We start from the raw sequence: 14,241 nt of genomic DNA on the forward strand, positions 1-14,241 counted from the left end.
ACATACACACACATATATACACATATAATATATATATACACATATTATATATATATATATATATATATATATATATATATATATATATATATATATATAAAGCAGATTAATACCAAGATTTCACCAATCCAGAAAAAAAAAAATTTATTCCCTTTTTCTTAAAATAATAAGATTACCCACAACACCTTGTTTTAACTCAACATGCATATCACTACATGCAAGGAGGCCCTTGAAAATAAAATTTTGCTGCTGCAAGTCACCTTGGACTGTCATCACCAGGGTGCCCAAAAGTCCGTATATTATTTCCTCTGATGAAAGAATATTTCCGATCTGCGCCTGCCCCAGCCCTTTGTCTATTGTCCTTGCTTGGACATGAGGCCAATTGCTCTCATGTTTGGGCATGTTTGAGAGGTGGAGAAACGGGGTCCATAGAAAGACAGGTGATGCTGAAGGAGTTGCCATGACAGTGAGTGAGGAAGAGAGAGGGAAGCTGCAAGCAGACTAAACTTGGCAAGATGTCATAGATAAGTGTAAAGCAGGTGATGGATTTGGAGAGAAGTGAAAAGACTGGTTGGAGACAGAGAAGGAGGGGGGATGCGACGAGACACAAGCAGGTGGGGGAGGTCTGAGGGGACAAAAGATAGGCTGGCCAGGTGTACTGGATCTCAGTGTGCGGCAGACATGATCACTGCCCTATGCCGTTAGCTGCGAGAAGGGAGATAACCGAGTGAGGAGCAGAGACGGGACACAGGATGGTGAGGTGCTGGAAACATTCAGAACATCACTTGGATGAGGCACAGTGCACGGTAAGAAGTTGTTTCAATTTTGGGTAAGTTTTCAATCAACCAGGAAATGTCAACATTTTAGAATTTATGTAAATATTGTGATGTGATCAATGGGAGTGATTATTAGTTACGGAAGATGTATTGCAGTCTGCCCCTTGAGGTACACTGTACAATAAGAGTTCAGAATTAGTTGTAAATTCAAAGAAAAATCTAAACATATACTGATTAGTGTTAATACTACTTTTTCAGGATGGGGACCCAATTGCTTCTTCTCCGTTCCACTTCCCCCACAAGGCATTTTGGCCCAGTCTCACTGCAGTTCTGCTCTTGTTTATCCTTGTCTTTGGTTTAACTGGACATTTCAGGACGTCACAGTCATCCACCCAGGTGTGCCAAATCATTCAACACTATCGGGAATGTGAAAAGCTTTAGGTAACTCATAATGACTTTAGTCTCTACAGATTGTAAGATTCTCATCTCCAGATCCAACTGGCAAAGTTGTCAACCAGTCAGCAGTTGTGGACCAGGAAAATGATGTAGTGACCTTTTATCTAGCATCACCAGCTAACCAGAGATCCACTGTGGTTTTTGATATCAGACAAGTAAGTCTATCAGCTCCAGCCACATGAGTTCAGAAAAAATATTGGTTTTAATGTATTTTATATTCCATATGTCCATGGATTAATCTTTTCTTTTTTTTTTTTTTAATAATCTTGATTTAGATTTGAATCTGGAAACAATGTCTTTGTTACTGAAAAAAAAATTGTATAATATAATTGGATTTATTTCCAAATAAACTATGACACTTTTCCCTTTTAGGGTTTGATATGTTACAAGCCAGTAAACCAAAAGACATGCTTCCTGCAAAAGATGGAGGAGTCCGACTATGAAAATGTACGCTCCTTCCTCCATGAGCCAAAAGAAAAGGTAACAGAGGCTGACATTTCAACACTGATATATAGTTTAATGGACAGTCTTACTCATTTCAGAAATATGATACTACATAATAGAGTAAGGGCCAGGGTTGCCCTTTTAGCTTGGCCAAAGTCTGTCGTGTTCAACCTGGCCTTTTTAATGGCGAGTCATACCCTTATCCCCCAAAGTGGTGCCCCACTGATCCTTCTAAGTTTCATAGGTTTTGCATGACTTGTTGGTCACTTATTACAAAGAGAGAGGTGAAGCATACGAGGCCTTAAGAAGCCTTTTCGTCTGTGTAGCCGGCTCCTTGGCTCCCTTAACTTGGTCTCTACAGATAAATTCCTTGGCACATCTGATCCTTGCAGCCCCTCTGCACAGGATCTTCTTACAGGACGCAGCTCACAGGACTGGAGCTTTGGATTGGGCACAATAGTCGCTCTGTGTGAGGGCTTTATAGCCACTACTACTGTTGAATTAAAAGTCTTTGGTCAGGGAGGAAACATTGATTTGATGGCCATAAGAGTAAGACATTTGTTTGTTTATTTTAATGGGGCAGTGCATATTTCAACGATCAAACAAATCTCAAATAATTGTTCAATCAATATTTTTTTTAGAAAATGGCTAGTTTAAATCTGTAATCAGCATTCTGTATTCTCAAATTACTTGTTATTGTGTATTTCAATATTAAAAGATTCTTAACAACTTAATAATATTTCTAGCCAAATTATCATCAGCACTAAGCTCATTTAATGTTGACAGATTATGTTCCAGATAAAAAATAAATAAAGAAATCTGTTTAATGATGTTATGTGAGCCACTCAAGCATAACAGCAGTTGAAGTGTTTCACTATCTGAGCCAATCACAAGCGTAAGTGGTGCAATTACACCAAGGCTTTGTGATGAATAAGAGCACAAATGTGAGGCCTTATTGACCTCGTCCACAGACTCAGTCTAATAGCTCCTCACATTTCAGTTCAAACACTTACTGTCTTCATCTTTTTTCAAACAAGGGCTGCATGTGGTTGTGGCATAACACTGGGGTTTGTCTGTGCAGGCTCAGTACCATCTAGATGTGAATGAAACTCTGAGACAGACAGAGTTTCTAAGTGTAGTGGGATCAAGTCTGGTGGACATGTCCACACTGAACGAATCACTGCAACAACTGTGCCATGACAGAACCGTTCACTGGACCCAGAAAACTGATGGTGAGAACTAAAATGTGTGAAAACAAAATCAAACACAATATGGACAAAGTCTACTATAATGACAATATTATATTTTATAGTGTCAGAACCAGGCCAATTCCTCAAATGAGTAGTTCTCATAGCTCTTTTGAACTTTTGAAAGTTAAGGTGTACCATAGACAAACTGAAGAAAACTGTTTCTATAGATGACACTTTTTGATGTCCAGTGGGTGCTGGGAGATCACTATAGATTGTTATTAATACATGAAAAGTTATTGTTCAAGTACCGATGCCTCAAAAAAAAAAAAAAAAACACAAAAAAGAAAATTACAAAAAACACAAAAAAAACCCTCTTCATTATATAGAAACAGTTTTTGCACTGGTTGAACAATATTTTTTCAAAAATAGTAGTGGCAAAAGACAAAGTTTAAATCTGTCAATCCATCGTCAAACTGGTAAGAGAGCTGGAAAATATTACCAAGAAATTAGCCTGACAGATTTAAACTTTGTCTTTTGCTATGGATCAAACCTGGATGACTGAGGAATTACACAGACAAAAAGATTGTAGTGGAACTAATTTAAGATCAATTACAATATTACATTAATATTGAACAAAGAACATGCAATGCTTACATATTGTCTATTGCACGGGCTCTTTAATGATGGTCATTCTCCTTCCTAGGCCCAGGCAAACAGAGGCTGGTTTACTTCTGTATTGACATCTGTTTCCCCAGCAACATCTGTGTGTCTGTGTGTTTCTATTATCTGCCAGAGTGACGTTCCCTTCTCATCAAATCTCAGAAATGCAGGGAAACAAAGTTACCTTTTCAGGTACTTTATCAAAAAGAAGGAAGCCTGTAAACAGGCAAGGCAGTGCATTTCAATGCTTCTGAGAGAGAAGAGCTGGAGACAGGCTGTCACCATTATCGCCAAAGCCTTCATCACTCTCTTCATGGGTTTTACCCACTCTGGTGGCATGCTGCACGATTACATGGGAGAACATCCCTTTTCTACATGCCACTAACTGTATTTTCTGCAAGTCATTATGTGTAGTAATTTTTACTGTGTGACTTTTGATCTTCCTAATAAAAGGTTGTGGTTTATCAGGTGGCAAGATTTTTGTATGACTTCTGCACATTTGTATTTACATTAATCTGTATTTATAGTATGCCATGTCATAAATCCAACTAACACAAGTCACTTAGTGATTTAATTAAAATTCATACATTTTACAATGGCACGTCAAATAACATTTGGTTTCATGTGGCTGTTTTTACGCATCACATTAAAAGCATTTCAAAATACTGTACTAGCACTAGTATCACTGTACTAGATATAGCCCAGTTTTCTTGATACAGACCTTCAAAACATTGTTTTCTATCCTTACACCTTGACAAATCTTGTCAGGGATTTTAAGAGTTTTTTGTGCCACCTCTCCCTGGAAAAACACTGGTCCGGCATTACTTTTGCCTTTAAGTCCACGCCGCAGTTACTGAACCTGCCTGTTCAGCCAAGCACACTGTCGTTGAAAGCAAGACAGACCACTGCCTTCTGGTGTCCACTATATTCCCTCTTGATCTCTCCAGTCTCCACACACCACAGGCGAGCAAGATTGTCTGAAGAAGCTATTTACAATTAAAAGGTAATTACAAATTAATATATTGTATTGACTTCAGTATTGTTAGAATTGACTGGCTTTAGCTTACTGACCTGTAACTATATACTGGGAGTCCCCAGAGAAGGCACAATCCCACATCCAGCCTCTAGATGTCTCTCCAGGGTTGTTGCTCTTGATACTCAACTCAGTCATAAGGGAGAAATTAGAAGTCCTCCAGATTTTACAGGTCTGATCAGCTGAACAGGTAGCCAGTAGACTAGAAGAAAAAAAAAAAAGCTTGCTTATGTGCATGCATGAAGGCATAACCTACTAAAAAGTTAAATAGTTAGTACTGTTAACCTTTTACTTTACTTTTTACTATATTGTGCGCTGGACTTACGTGGAATCAGGACTAAACTTGCAGCGAAGTGAGTAGCGTTTATGTGCAGGAATCTTTGTTTTTGGAATAAGTTGAGTCACCTCATCACCCATGCCTCCAGCAAGGTTCCACACAAAACAGTTTCCCTGTGGGATGTATAAAAAAACATCACAAACAACATGTGTATATAAAAAAAACACATAAATACAAATAATAAAATGTCTGTGCGTTTACTGACCGAGCTGTTAACAGCTGCCATGTAACTTGCATCTGGGTCAATGTGTACAGAGTTTATTGAGACTTCTGGCTCAGGAATAAGTTGTTCATTGTGGTCAGTTTTCAGATCCCATATGTGGATCACACCACTCTGGTCTCCAACAATTAGTTCTGCCTAAAACAATATAATACCAAGGTTTGGAAAATGCATATAATGACTGTAACTACAATAATTAAGATAAAATATGTTTATCCATGTACCTGGTTTGGGTGTAGGCGCACACAGTTAATAGGAGCGTTGACCTGGAATATTCTTTGGCACTGCAAATTTCTGGACCTATCAGAAGAGAATTTTTGATTACAAATACAAAAGTCAAAAGTATGATGACAAATGGGATGAAATGTTATGGCACCTCAAATCCCAGATACGGGCCATGCAATCTTCTCCTCCTGTGTACATCCAACGGCCATCTTCATGAAAACCCACTGAGGTGATGTTTTTGCTAACTCCATCATAGTTAATTACAGGATTGGGGTTGTTTGAGTTCAGATCGTACATGCGTATATGTTGATAACCTAAATATAGACAGAACATGTTAATGCACTTATTGCGCACAATGTTATCCATAAGATACCAGGTATAACCAACCTGCAGCTGCTATCATACTCCTGTCTGGTGTGACTTCAAGTGAGTTCACTTGCTGAGGACAAGTGTTAAAGCATACAAGCAAACAATGTATGTCAACTGTTGGAGCACTTTGTTATGGGCGATTCACATGACTTCACACATTACTCAGTATTTAACGTTAACTCTTAGCTGTTGTTTAAGGATACAGAGTCCTGATGCTGTACTGTTCTGGTGCATATCCCACTGTGAGCCTGCCAGAACCGGACGGTATGATCGTATCCAGCCGTAGCCAAGATGACAGGGTCACTGCCTACTGTCCCCTGGTTCACATTCATGACTGACCCTTTGTTGTTACGGTACTCGCATGGACCAAGCTGAAATCAAATATATTAAAAAAAAAAATATCTGTCAAGTTTTATGGTTTTGGACATTTGGATTTAACAAACAAGACTGAACTGTTCCCACCATTTCTGCAATTTTATGCTAAAGAGTTCATAGCTAACTCCTAAGCTAACTCCATGTAAGTTTTATTCATAGTGCCACGAAATGATAAAGCTATATAACAACCAAAAAATGCACATTTCTAACATTAAACATTAAACGTGCAAAACAGAACAATATCCCTCCTGTTTACCAAATACAATCGGTAATGTTGATCTTACCTTGAAAGGTTTCGATGTTGTCCAAATTGGTACGTCGCTAAAATGTGTCCCGTGAACCTATTGACAATAATCTGAAGGTTCCGCAAAAATAAATTTTGGCCAATACCGACCCCTTGTGATTACCTTCAGTAATAGCAGGTATTCTCAAACGAGCCTGGGGTTGTAATATAATTTGTGCATTACCAAAGGGCTTAAAACAATTACGCGCATTTTTGCACTATTAACTTCTGCCAGAGCCGAAGAACGAATCATCCAAGACATAGTAAAAATCTGTCAAACCTGGACGACATACATAATCAGAAACATGATCTGTAGCCCCATGGCGAAGTTCCAACAGGATGAATGACTCAGTTGAATTGAGTGTGCGCTTTAAAAACATTTGTGTTCCAGGTGAGGCTCGAACTCACAACCTCGGCATCACTCCGCAGGCCACTGTCTTATAAGTACCGCGCGCTGACCGATTGCGCCACTGGAACTCTGATTAATCCGCAATCCCGCTTTAAATCAGCAGACAAAGACATGCCAATGAGCATCCTTTAGTACGGTTTAAATAAATTGCAGAATAAATAAATACAATGTTTACAGTACAAATCACACAATAACCAATAGTGACATTTAGTACATTAAATTAAGTAAATCTTTAACAATCAATCTGGAAAGAAGATTGGAAGCATTCTAGAAAAAATAAATAAAAATTGATAATAAATACAGCCGAGCTAACACATATAATTTAGACAGGTACAATCTTCAGAGCTCTTCCATATAGTTTAGTCACATTCTTTACAACAGGGCAGACATGCGCTGCTTCACCTCTCCTGGATCAGCCAATGAGAACCCCAGGATCACGCCTTTGGTCGCAGGTCTCATTTTATTGGGTGGAAGCATCTGTAAAAATCTATGGGTTGATCTCTCTCCCTCTTTTTGTGCCACAATACAGGAGTACCACCTACCTTTATATATATTTTGCATCTTTCCAAAAGAAACCTCCACTTCAAAGCTGTCCGTTCATCGTCAGTCAGATTTTTAAACTCTTCTGGCTGTATATTGAAAGTACTTGTTTTGCAAAGATCGTATTTATTTCATTATTTTACATAATGACCTCTATACCCACAATTTTGTGCCATAATCAAATGTAAATGTGTCCATAAACAATTATGAGCAACGGGAAGAGGAGCTAGAGAATAAAGTGCTTAATAATGTTTTGTTCTTTCTTTTACTTTTATGGTGTATCATGATGATAGTATTGTTGTTGTTGTATTTTTTATTGTCTTGTATAGGACTTCTTATTGGATATTTAATGTATTTATGGAAAGCACTTTGGTCCAGTTTTTAAGTGCTACACAGATAAAGTTTCATTATTAATATGTTCCTGTTTTCTCTTGTTTGTGATCCTATTTGTCATTTGTTTCCCTTAGTGACAATGATACCTACCGTGCAGTCTAATATCTTCTCTACCATTGGACTTCTGAAGATGCACCCGTGCAGAGTACCGGAGTGGTCTGAGACATCGACGAGCAGGTCAAAGACGGCAGCAGCAGAAAAGCCCTGCTCTCTTCCTGGACACATCTCATTGGTGCAGCTCTGCCCATCTTCAGACGCCTGGAATTTACATCTGGTGCTGCATAAGACAAGTCAACTGTTCATTCATTTTATTCATTAAGTTGGATTATTCCTTGTATAAATCAGATAAGTTAAATTCTAATGCAAACTGCATAGGATATTACCATCGTGTCCGAATGACTTTGGAAACAGAAGAATCGACATCCAGTTTGGAGATGAAGCTGTATGTGACGCCAAAGAAAGGCTCGGATTCTTCCAGTGACTTTTGCTTGAGCTGGTTCACTGTGTACACGTCAGTGATGGACTCAACTACAATGACAACACACACACACACAGACACACGCACACACACACATATATATTTGGTATGAGTATATCAGAGTCAGCTTTTGTCAAATGTTTTGAAGTAGTTTTAGATGTGGACTAAGGCAAACTGTTTGAGGCTGGAGACAGCTTTTAGTAATAATCAGTGTTCTCACATTTTTGGGAAGGACCCCCAATGCATGGTCCAGGGACCCAGGACTAAGGAGTATAGTGAGTATAGGGTAGAGGTAATAGCCTAGTGTGATACCTAATGCAAAATGCTGGTATGAAGTTCTTTTACTGTAATAAAGCTGTATTTATTTTCCAGCCACACACCAGGCACATCTTCAGGCTTCTCCTCCTCATCCAGTCCTCCAGTCTCTGAGAGCTCTTGAGCATAGCTGAACAGCAGGCTGGCCTCTCTGGTATCTAAACAGAAGTAACAAAAGCTTAGCACACTGGAAATATGCCAACCACTCTGCAGGAAGAAACTATTTACAGCAAACACACCTATCAAAACTTAGTAAATGTTATGGGTATTTCCTTACCTGGATTGACGGTGATAATGGTCTTGCAGTTAACAGTGGCTACCATAGCTTTTCGAAAACTGTCAAAGCTAATCTTCACATCAGCTATGAAGAGCACTTTTGAGTGAAAGATAAAGTTAAAACAACATTCAGTCACATCTCAAGTATCCTTTTCATGCTTCTCATTGGCTCCCTGTGTTAATGTGATACGACAGGCCGGAATAACAGTTGAATAAAGATTGGTTTTGTGGTGTAGAACGAGTAGCAGCTGTTAACCTACCCGTCTCTTTGGGCGACAGCGTTTGTACGAGCTGAATGGCCTCTCTGTCCCAGCTGTGAGTGAAACAGGGGTCAAAAAGTAACTCAGGGGACAGTGGGGTGAAAATCAAACATACGCATTTCACAGGCTTCATATCAGCACAGTCAATTTGTGGTGAAGCAGTGATACACATTGGTGGTCTAAAGACTAACGGAGCGGAATATGGTGAAGTGTATCTATAAAGAAAATAAGTTATGCAAATGTATAGATTAGTGTGACGCACAGGACGAGAGGAAATGAAGACACAGAGTCGTCAAAGAGCTTGGCTTCCATTCTCTGCCCTCTACGTCCGTCTGAAGTGGTGAACTGCTTCAACTCTCCAATCTGAAAACATAAACACAATCATCTCAAAGTTGGCTCATTTCTTAATCAGAACTTTAAGAGCAGGGCCTGGCCTCTGACTGAACTTTATGGCGTTCAGCTTCATTTTGGTTTGTTGGTTTGCCCTGGGCACTATAGAACCACAAGCCATAATTTGAAAAGGCAATGCAGTAGTTGGTTAAGTAGTAGTAAAAGTTAAACATGAACTACTACAACTATGGAGAAGTGTTTCATTCAGTAATTATACAGTTTTAAATCAGTTAGGACTGCTCCAGTGGGCTTTGAAAATTCATTATTTTGATAAGGAGCTTTTATTAAAGTTACTCTATATTGATGTATATAGTTTGTTGAAATGTTTTGAAATACTGTTTGAATATTACATGAAGTACAAACACTTACTGGAAAATATATGTTCTTTCTGGTACCCCCAACTGCAGAATATATTATCTTATTGACTGAATTAAGTCTTTGTACATACTTTATTAAGGCTAGTAAAGGTGTAGTAATTATCATACCGATCTTACAGCTGCCAACACATTGATGACTGTGCCATCCAGTGTCTGTCCATTGGCCACGATGTCCCCGAGGGAGTAGAAATCCTGGGGGTCTTTGACTGGCAGGTGGGAGAGAGGCAGCATCCTCTCAATGACAACCATGTCTGCACAATTCAAAACCCGGGAGTGGGCCTCTGTCACAGTCAGTCTAAAGATACTGGAAGAAAATGACAAAGTATTTACTGAATTTTAAGAAAGCAACTTATGAGTCCTTCAAATTAATTTTTTTCTCAGTACCTTGGAGTTGTGGGGCAGTATTTGTCATCTTTCTCTGGGTCTTTATAAGTGATTAAGGGATTATCTATTGTGACTACAAGAAATAAAAATAATACTTAGCTTAAGTAAATGAAAGTGAATGTCAATGTTATATTTTCTTACCACAGTCTCCTACAGAAAAGCTGTTTGTAAGGCCGTTAATGTATACCTCACTTCCCCAGGCGGCCACATTGATGAAGAAGTCAGGAGAGTCTCTGATTGTGAATCCAAAAGTGTGTCTTTCTTCACCAATATCTGAAAAAGACTCAGTAATGCTTAGTTCTAACATGTCATCAACCACCAGAGGCCGCTACACTGCAAGAAACACGAGACAGGTGCGCAGTAGAAGTAATGATCATAAACATTATACTTACTTTTTCTGTCAGGAAATCCTCTGCTGTCATTTTTCCAAATGACAACACCTGCAAGCTTCTGTCAAAAGAATAAGAGATGCCAAAGTGTGAGTATAGCAAACTGACTCAAATGTGGGGTTTGGAGAAAATAAACGATACTCACGGCATGGCTGAAGTTGGGGTGGAGTTGAGCGATAGCTGCGTAGCTTTGAGCTGCCATTTAAGTGATAATGAAGAGCCTGTAAAATATTGGGATAATTTAGTAGAAAAAACAAAACAATGTTAATACTGTGATAAACAATAGCAGAATAAGCTAATCATTGCTGAAGTGAACTAAAGGTTTACACGTCAGCCAAATGTTTAATTTAAAATAATGTATTGGTGAATGTGATAATAGCATCGATATATTTAATAGGTAAACACCAAATGAAACTAAAAATAGCTTTTTCTGTGTTTAATTGACACGTTCTTACCTGTTGCTTTTGTTTTCAAATAGGATCAGTTTCGCGCCACGCGCCCCTCATCACACGCGCGCATCACCGCACGCGCGCATCACCGCACGCGCGCATCACCGCACGCGCGCATCACCGCACGCGCGCATCACCGCACGCGCGCATCACCGCACGCGCGCGTTTGCGTCACTTGAAAAATAATTTTTTGCTTTGTTGTTTTTCTGTTTGTTTTAAAGTAAATGTTGAGGGTTATAATGGCTGTTATGACAGAATACTGGACTGAGTTCATTGAGTTTTTCTATCCAAAAGATGTATATTTTGATTGATTTCGTTTTGATTTTCGTTAATTAATAATAATAGACTGTACAGTCTATGTTCCAAATTAATAAAAACACAGGCCATTAACATTGTGATCATTATTATTCATTTATCATGTAGCCTAGGCAACTGTAGGGCTATGTGAGGTCTATGTGCCTTATCCCTAGATTACCTCGAGAAGATTTGAGAGAAATGAATGTGAATGGGATTGTGCCCTCTCATATAGCTCAGTGATGAGGCATTTTATGTTGCTATATGTTGGCAATATTGTGATTTATTTGGATAAAACAAATCTGACACTTGATATTTTTGTAAGCACCTTTGCAGGGATCACATACAATATGTAATCATAAGCCTTTATCGGGTGTCAATGTCTTGTTCTTCTACAGTGACTAATGCCTGTGATTGATGTTGGATTAGGATCTCAGCCCAGTGACTAATAATGATTTTCAAACAATAATAATGTTTGTTCTAGTGTTTCTACTGGCTAACAGCCATAGAGTCGCTCTACTGATGATACAATGCACAAATACAGCATGAGATATTGCAGTAAAAGTCATATGTGATGCATTATGGAGTATTGATTGAGGAGCATAATGTAAAAAAGGCATGATTAAATCCATTCACTTAATGCTGAAGAATCAATTTGTGATTTGCACCTTTGGAAAAGCTATTCAAATGAAACTCCATTTTAAATTCTAATTTCATTAGGTTTTTCTCAGTACAGTTTGTGAGTCCATTAATCAAAGTATCAGATAAATCAAGAGGAACTTAGTTTTGCAATGATGTATACATAATGTACCCAGTGCTCCTGAAAGTCAGTCATCAATCCTGCTTCGATCCAGCGTTTTGTCAGGTTATTTCAATATTTGTTTGTTTTTTATGATAAGCAGGCCTTACTGTCACTTGTAAGAGTATGTTTTCTCCTCGATAATCTGTAAATGTGTCCAGGACCTGAGTGATCCACTGGAGGAATGCTGCGATTGGCTGCCCTCTGTGTCACAGGTCATCTCCTTGGAGACCTCTGTGTTCGACCACTCATGGGCTATGAATCCATCATATGTAACGTATGTATCGTAAGTCTGTATTCTTTTGTGCCAATTCATCATGGAGGTCAGTAGGGATTATTATTGGACGGGGTGAAGGGTGAAATAGATGCAAAATATAAACCTTATCATTTTAATTTGAAGGCATATTACACTTATGGTACAGTACAGTTTTTAATTAAGATAAGAAAGATTAAGATAAGAAAAACATAAGTGTATGCTATGTACTTTCTATATCATTTTAGTTATATTTAGTCATATTATTATTTGTCTACCTATGTGATGACTACTAGAATGATTGAGATTTTCCTGTTCGCGATAAATTTGGATAGAACTATACGGAAAAACAGAAGAAAAAAATGTTTTCCAGAACATGTTTTGTCTAGACAAAACTGAACAGTGTAAAAAAAAATTGTAATAATAATATAATTTGTTATGCAATGTTGATATTTTTACAGTAGAAATGAAGATGCTTTCCGTTTAGTCTCTTGTTTTAGCAGCTGTCCCGGACCTCTGCGATGGCACCAGACAGGAGATTTGTGGTTGAGATGTCCACCCTTTCTTTATAAAACACGAGAAGACGAAAGGAAGCAGAGGCACCAGTGTACGCCTGAAGGCATGGCAACACAAAGACAACACCGGCCAAGCCCATGTAGTGCATGGATTAAACATCTGTAGCTGGAGCCTTCGCTTTGTAGTTTGAAAGAAGAGACAAGAAAAGGTACATTGCATTCAGGTGATATTTGCATAATATGACTAAATATTTCTGAATCATTTAGCTGAGACTTACGATAATAGAACAACATAAAATTATTAGCAATTTATGAGTCCATTATGTCTTCTTTTTAATATGTTTTTTTTTTAAATTTCTTTATAAAGACAAGATAGAATGATAGATGTTTCTCTCGTTTGATTAGGAGTGGAACAAACATGTGTAGATTCGACTAAATGCCATTGGATTTACACCAATCTATTGCATGTACTGGAGTAATAGGAAACGTTTACGTAAGTATTACACTTTAAGGATAAATCAAAGAAAAGGTACTGCGAGTAGAGGTATCAGCCACATAATAGTCCTACTACAGTACATGGAGTGGAGTGACTAGAAATAAACTCACTTGGGAAAACCCTCTATAATATAGCAACTGCTTGAAAGAAACAAGTAAGGGAGACGTTTAGACCCACTTCTATAATAAGATTAATAGGTCTGGCTGACCAACACCCAACCCTACAAAAAGCTAATTGGCTAGAATAAAACAGTCACTTCTGTGCGCCCAGACTCAAAATATATGAGATAATTTCCTACAGCACTAATCTGGAAACATATTGTTCTATGAGCTGTGTTCCTCTTGGCTTTGACATGGCGTTTACATCCAAGTATAGCTTTTGCAGTTGCTGGCAGCGGTCTGGTTAGTCTTTATTGGCTCCCAGAAGTGGACGACATCCAAACTACAAGCCTATGTGTACACTGTAATTTCCCTGCCACCTGTGTGACTGACTTGAACTCCCACAATCCCTGTAGTATAGAGCCTGCCCCAACAATACGCTCTGTCTCCTCATCCCGGAGTCCACAAGACACGCAAATGGACTGCGGACCAAACTTTAAATAGGCTTAATAACGTGCTGGTGAAAAGTAGCTAGCATAGAGAAATTGATGTCAGTCAACCATGCTGGCACTGTTTTAGAGATAATGAGAGGAACACAGTGCCATGTAACCGCTGCGTCGGCCATTTTGGTGGACTGTAAGTGTGCATAGTAGCCTGTTTTGCAAGGTATATGACAAAAGCAACATATGTTAGTTAAGTTTATTTTGAGCATAAACAGAAATTGTACATTTACAATATTCAACAGTGATCGGTCATTC

At 38.5% G+C, this 14,241-nt stretch overlaps 3 protein-coding genes and 1 non-coding gene across 5 annotated transcripts; 1 reads left to right on the forward strand and 3 right to left on the reverse strand.

The window, feature by feature from the left end:
• Positions 1-291: 291 nt before the first annotated feature.
• Positions 292-3,664, forward strand: bricd5 (BRICHOS domain containing 5). 2 transcript variants are annotated; one of them, XM_055229647.1, is made up of 6 exons: positions 292-806; positions 1,035-1,172; positions 1,238-1,387; positions 1,605-1,712; positions 2,758-2,908; positions 3,570-3,664. In XM_055229647.1, the coding sequence occupies exons 1-6, from the start codon at positions 753-755 to the stop codon at positions 3,662-3,664; spliced, it is 696 nt and encodes a 231-aa protein (XP_055085622.1). In that variant the 5' UTR covers positions 292-752. The 2 variants fall into 2 exon arrangements, with proteins under 2 accessions (XP_055085622.1, XP_055085623.1); XM_055229648.1 differs by having other exon boundaries at positions 1,247-1,387.
• mlst8 (MTOR associated protein, LST8 homolog (S. cerevisiae)) lies at positions 3,452-6,399 on the reverse strand. The gene is made up of 9 exons (XM_033985013.2): positions 6,370-6,399; positions 5,914-6,081; positions 5,729-5,780; positions 5,493-5,655; positions 5,341-5,416; positions 5,102-5,254; positions 4,885-5,009; positions 4,598-4,761; positions 3,452-4,512 (listed from the first exon to the last, which is right to left on the reverse strand). The coding sequence occupies exons 2-9, from the start codon at positions 6,040-6,042 to the stop codon at positions 4,394-4,396; spliced, it is 981 nt and encodes a 326-aa protein (XP_033840904.1). The 5' UTR covers positions 6,043-6,081; positions 6,370-6,399; the 3' UTR covers positions 3,452-4,393.
• Positions 6,400-6,751: 352 nt separating this feature from the next.
• trnai-uau (transfer RNA isoleucine (anticodon UAU)) lies at positions 6,752-6,845 on the reverse strand. The gene is made up of 2 exons: positions 6,808-6,845; positions 6,752-6,787 (listed from the first exon to the last, which is right to left on the reverse strand). It is a non-coding gene; the product is annotated as a tRNA-Ile (tRNA).
• A 300-nt stretch (positions 6,846-7,145) lies between these two features.
• On the reverse strand, positions 7,146-10,781 carry meiob (meiosis specific with OB-fold). Its single transcript, XM_033985028.2, has 13 exons — positions 10,725-10,781; positions 10,583-10,640; positions 10,332-10,463; positions 10,191-10,263; positions 9,915-10,110; positions 9,302-9,402; positions 9,040-9,092; positions 8,781-8,876; positions 8,569-8,661; positions 8,094-8,238; positions 7,797-7,987; positions 7,320-7,402; positions 7,146-7,254 (listed from the first exon to the last, which is right to left on the reverse strand). The coding sequence occupies exons 1-13, from the start codon at positions 10,779-10,781 to the stop codon at positions 7,150-7,152; spliced, it is 1,383 nt and encodes a 460-aa protein (XP_033840919.1). The 3' UTR covers positions 7,146-7,149.
• Positions 10,782-14,241: the final 3,460 nt, after the last annotated feature.

Source organism: Periophthalmus magnuspinnatus, chromosome 19, assembly GCF_009829125.3.
Source record: "Periophthalmus magnuspinnatus isolate fPerMag1 chromosome 19, fPerMag1.2.pri, whole genome shotgun sequence".
NCBI classification, from domain to species: Eukaryota; Metazoa; Chordata; class Actinopteri; order Gobiiformes; family Gobiidae; genus Periophthalmus; species Periophthalmus magnuspinnatus.